General features: G+C 42.5%; 1 protein-coding gene across 1 annotated transcript in view; it reads left to right on the forward strand.

The window, feature by feature from the left end:
* The window catches only part of LOC109025566 (high mobility group protein B1-like), a 32,390-nt gene extending 26,829 nt beyond the window's left edge, over nucleotides 1-5,561 (forward strand). Inside the window, exons 2-3 of the mRNA XM_031015904.3 lie at nucleotides 4,556-4,698; nucleotides 4,994-5,561. Coding sequence (XP_030871764.3) covers nucleotides 4,556-4,698; nucleotides 4,994-5,561 — 711 coding nt within the window. The remainder of the gene's footprint in view (nucleotides 1-4,555; nucleotides 4,699-4,993) is intronic.
* The last annotated feature ends 214 nt before the right edge of the window (nucleotides 5,562-5,775 follow it).

The following is a 5,775-nucleotide window of genomic DNA, read 5'->3' on the forward strand; positions in this document are numbered from 1 at the left end:
ATCAGCAACTTAGTTCTAGAAGGCTGCTGCAGGAGAAATTCTCACTGATGGCTCAAAGGACAAAATATCCAGGTGCTTTACTAGCCCCCAGGATAGTGAGATTCAGTCAATCAAGAAAATTACCTAAGCAGCCAAAAGATTCTTAGAGTCAGTGTTGGGCCAATTGTCCATAAGCATTTTACCTTTGCCTTGTCCAAGTTTGCCTTCTAAAAATAGAGTCTGTAATCAAAGATAGGTTGTGGAAAATAACAATGAATCAAAGCGCACCAATTTGAGATAACCACACCTCTAGTATCTTCCTTGTTTCATTTTGATTCACAGTGCTTTTTCTTGCCACTGACAGCCAGTGGGGCAACTCCCACTCTCTGATTTTTCTTCTTTTTCTCTTTCTCTCTTTTTTTTTTTTTTTTTGATCTTGTGGCATACCAACCACTCTCTTTCAACTCATCTTTATCCCTTACTTAGTTGGAGCTTTATGATAAAGTTATTTTTTGGTGTGTGTGTGCGTGTGTGTGTGTCCAAGAAAGTAGGGAAGAAAAAAATCCAGCTGAAGGATGGTTGCATACAAGTATCTTCTGGTGAGTGAGCAGTTTTATTCTCTCACGTCTGACAGGTAAGACAGGGCACAGTGCTCTTTGGGTCTTCAGAAAGCTTCTACCATCGATCTTCATGATAATTTATGATATCTCTTTCTCTTTCACCTTGAGCAATTATGGCATCTTTCTTTGCAGAAGCTCAGTAATTGGAAAACTGGTTTACAAATCTGGTAACTTTTTCTTCTTTAAAGACTTTTTTCTTATCACATACAGAGCAAAGAGAAAGAAAAAAGTATACATTGTAGTGAAACCTAGAAGGCCAAAAATCGAGTGTATCTAATATTTCCACTTTTACCTTTCAAGAAAAACTTGAAGAAGGGCACAGGAATTTGATCATTTGGATAACTCAGGGCTAAAACCATATTAGTGATTTTCTTTTAAAAACGTATCTTAGGCCAGGTTTATTGGCTCATGCATGCCTGTAATCCCAGCGCTTTGGGAAACCAAGGTGGGAGGATAGTTTGTGTATTGTTCCTGGGTGTGTCCGTGAGGGTGTTGCCAAAGGAGATTAACATTTGAGTCAGTGGACTGGGAGAGATACACCCACCCTCGACCTGGGTGGGGAGCATCTAATCAGCTGCCAGCATGGCTAGAATAAACCAGGCAGAAGAAAGTGAAATGAGCAGACTCGCTGAGTCTTCCGGCCTTCATCTTTCTCCTGTGCTGGAGGCTTCCTGCCCTCGAACATCAGACTCCAAGTTCCTCAGCTTTTGGACTCCTGGATTGGCATTCTTCTGCATTGCAAAGCTCAGGCAAAGAGTGGTAGAAGGGTGGCATGTTTAAATTCTGTAGTATTTAGAATCATTCGCCAGTGATTTCCCAGGGCCTCTCAGGCCTTTGGCCACAGACTGTGTCCAGGTTTCCGAGACTAGCTTAGGCAACATAGTGAGACCCTGTCTCTACAAAAAGTTTAAAAAAATTAGCTGGGCATGGTGGTGCATGTCAGTAGTCCCAGTTACTTGAGAGACTAAGGTGGAAGGAATGCTTGAGCCCCGGAGGTCCAGGCTGCAGCAAGACATGATTGTGCCACTGCACCCCAGCCTGGGCAGCAGAGCAATATCCTGTCTAAAAAAAAAAAAAAAAAAAAAAAAATGTATTTTTAAAGACTTATAGCCTCTGCATTGATTTTAAACTATATTTGCAAGAGGGCATCAGCTCCAAGGATTACTTCATAACCAAGAGAAAATAATAACAGTAATACTGGCAACAGCTCACATTTATCAAGGATTATACTAAGCGCATTACTTCATTCACTCCCAACAAATCCATGAGGTAGATTCTATTATTATCTCATTTTCCAAAAATGTAACTAAAGCTTAGAGAGATTAAAAGCCATTTGCTAGAGATCATGGAGCTAGTAACTGGAGCTAGGAACCCAAACTAGGTCTAACTCCAAAGCCCGTGCTCTAAACAATGGTGCGAACTCACACAACTTGTTTGACCAGCAGGAGAATCACCTTAAGAGGTTATCTGGACCCATTTCAAAACTGCCTCTAGCTTTCTCAGGGTTTCTTCCATCTAAGTGCTCCTGATTTGAGACCTGGTATTGATCAAAGAGATAGCTACAAAGAGTTTAGGCAGGAGGTGCAATGTACAGTTGACATATGTACTTTGCTTGCTCCAGAAGTATTTTTAAATACAGTGTAATTAGGCAGGTAGTATACTTTTCAGCACTTGTTTCAGGGATGCTTCATATATTAATCTTGCCTACCTGGCCACTGTGGGCCTTTCAACGTGTCATGCCTATTTCATTCAGAGCTGGAAGGAGATTCAAGAAATTATTTAGTCGGACACTTTCATTTCATTGGTTTTTGTTTGTTGGCTTATTTCTGTGTTATACTATTGTTGCTTTGTGCATTTTATGTCTGAGTGTCTATGTATCAGCTAGCTTTCTCCAAATTATGTTTTGATAACAAACAATCCCCCAATCTTAGTGGTTTACAACAATAAAGTTTTATTTCTTGCTTATATTATGTGTTAGTCAAGGTTCCCTAGAGGGACAGAACTATTAGGATAGATGTATATATGAAGGGGAGTTTGTCAGGTCTCTGAGCCCAGGCCAGGCCATCGCATCCCCTGTGACTTGCATGTATACATCCAGATGGCCTGAAGTAACTGAAGATCCACAAAAGAAGTAAAAACAGCCTTAACTGATGACATTCCACCATTGTGATTTGTTCCTGCCCCACCCTAACTGATCAATATACTTTGTAATCTCCCCCATGCTTAAGAATGTTCTTTGTAATTCTCCCCACTCTTGAGAATGTACTTTGTGAGATGCACCCCTGCCCACCAGAGAACAACCCCCTTTGACTGTAATTTTCCATTACCTTCCCAAATCCTATAAAATGGCCCCACCCCTATCTCCCTTCGCTGACTCTCTTTTCGGACTCAGCCCGCCTGCACCCAGGTGAAATAAACAGCCATGTTGCTCACACAAAGCCTGTTTGGTGGTCTGTTCACACGGACGCATATGAAAGAGTTTATTAAGGAGTATTGGCCCACACAATCACAAGGTGAAGTCCCTCAATAGGCTGTCTGCAAGCTGAGGAGCAAGGAAGCCATTCCAAGTCCCCAAACCTCAAAAGTAGTGAAGTTGACACTGTAGCCTTTAGTCTGTGGCCAAAGGTCCGAGGGCCCCAGGCAAATCACTGGCGAATGATTCTAAATACACAGAATTTAAACATGCCACCCTTCTACCACTCTTTGCCTGAGCTTTGCAACGCAGGGTCATACCAATCCAAGAGTCCAAAAACTGCGGAGCTTGGAGTCTGATGTTCGAGGGCAGGAAGCCTCCAGCACAGGAGAAAGATGAAGGCCGGAAGACTCAGCGAGTCTGCTCATTTCACTTTTTTCTGCCTGGTTTATTCTAGCCATGCTGGCAGCTGATTAGATGCTCCCCACCCAGGTCGAGGGTGGGTGTATCTCTCCTAGTCCACTGACTCAAATGTTAATCTCCTTTGGTGTTAATCACCCTTACAGACACACCCAGGAACAATACTTTGCATCCTTCAATCCAATCAAGTTGACACTCAATATTAACCATCACAGATTATATACATCCTTTGGGAATTGGCCATGACTGTGTTCTATGACCTCTTCACTTGGGGATATAGGATAAAGGGAACAGCTTCTCTATAGGATATGCTGTTCTCACGGCAGAAGGAAAAGAGAGACAGAAGAACCATTTGATGCCTTTAAGAATTCTGCTTGGAAGTAATGTATCACTTCCACTTACATTTTATTGAGTAAAGCAAGTCACATAGCCAAGCAGGATGTCAATTGTGTGTAAAGTATCATTTTCTATAAGTGAGAAGGGCCAGCTAAGAGTTGGAAAAAAAAAAAAGTCTTAATCTACTTCCTTCTAGTCTTTTCATAAAAAAAATATTATTTTTCCTATTGAATTAATACATGTCTACTACAAAAAGTTCAGAAATACAGAAAATGTAAAGAGATAAAACAAAATTCAGCCCACCTCTTACCTTCATAGGAACTAATTGTTAATATTCACACCATTTCCTTCCAGTCCTTGTTCTAAGCACTTTATTTTTTTAATTTATTTTTTATTTTTATTTTTTTGAGACGGAGTCTTACTCCTCACCCAGGCTGGAGTGCAATGGTGCAATCTCGGCTCACTGCAACCTCTGCCTCCTGGGTGCAAGGGATTCTCCTGCCTCAGCCTCCTGAGTAGCTGGGATTACAGGCACCCACCACCACGCCTGGCTAATTTTTTTAAATTTTAGTAGAGAGGGGGTTTCACCATGTTATCCAGGCTGGTCTCGAACTCCTGACCTCAGGTGATCCGCCCGCCTCAGCCTCCCAAAGTGCTGAGATTACAGGTGTGAGCCACTGCTCCCAGCGTTTTTTTTTTTTAAACAGAATAAGATCATACTGTAAGTTTTTTTTGCCTAACACTGAATCTTAAGTACTTTCCTATATTCTTAAGAACGGCTTTATAGAGCCATTGCAGTACATTGAGCTCCATAGAGACAGCACTGGGGAAAGTGAGAGTTTCAGTCAACTTCTCAGAGTTTTCTAAGAAGTTCTCAGAGAGGTGGAAGAACATGTCTGCTAAAGAGAAAGGAAAATTTGGCCAGGCACGGTGGCTCACACCTGTAATCCCAGCACTTTGGGAGGCTGAGGCGCGTGGATCACGGTCAGGAGATTGAGACCATACTGGCTAACACGGTGAAACCCCGTCTCTACTAAAAAAAAACAAAAAATCAGCCAGTCGTGGTGGCGGGCTCCTGTAGGCCCAGCTACTCGGGAGGCTGAGACAGGAGAATGGCGTAAACCTGGGAGGCGGAGCTTGCAGTGAGCGGAGATCGCACCACTGCACTCCAGCCTGGGCAACAGAGCGAGACTCCGTCCCCCCACCGCCCCCCCCCAAAAAAGAGAGGAAAATTTGAAGATATGGCAAAGGCGGACAAGTCCCGTTATAAGAGAGAAATGAAAACCTATATCCCTCCCAAAGGGGAGACAAAAAAGAAGTTCAAGGATCCCAATGCGCCCAAGAGGCCTCCTTCAGCCTTCTTCCTGTACTTCTCTGAGTATGGCCCAAAAGTCAAAGGAGAACGTCCTGGCCTGTCCGTTGGTGATGTTGCGAAGAAGCTGGGAGAGATGTGGAATAACACTGCTGCAGATGACAAGCAACCTTATGAAAAGAGGTCGGTGAGGCTGAAAGAAAAATACGAAAAGGATATTGCTGCATATCGAGCTAAAGGAAAGCATGATGCAGCAAACAATGGAGTTGTCAAGGCTGCAAAAAGCAAGAAAAAGAAGGAAGAGGAGGAAAATGAGGAAGATGAAGAGGATGAGGAGGAGGAGAAAGATGAAGAAGATGAAGATGAAGAAGATGATGAAGATGAAGAAGAAGATGGTGATGATGAACGAGCTGGTTCTAGTGCAGTTTTTCTTTTGTCTATAAAGCATTTAATCCCCCTGTACACAACTCACTCCTTTTAAAGACAAAAACTGAAATGTAAGGGTGCGTAAGATTTGTTTCTAAACTGTACAGTGTCTTTTTTTGTATAGTTAACACACTACCGAATGTGTCTTTAGATAGCCCTGTCCTGGTGGTATTTTCAATAGCCACCTTGCCTGGTATAGTATGTGGGTTGTAAATTGGCATGGAAATTTAAAGCAGGTTCTTGTTGGTGCACAGCACAAATTAGTTATA

The sequence above is a fragment of the Gorilla gorilla genome, chromosome 9, assembly GCF_029281585.2.
Source record: "Gorilla gorilla gorilla isolate KB3781 chromosome 9, NHGRI_mGorGor1-v2.1_pri, whole genome shotgun sequence".
Taxonomy (NCBI): Eukaryota; Metazoa; Chordata; class Mammalia; order Primates; family Hominidae; genus Gorilla; species Gorilla gorilla.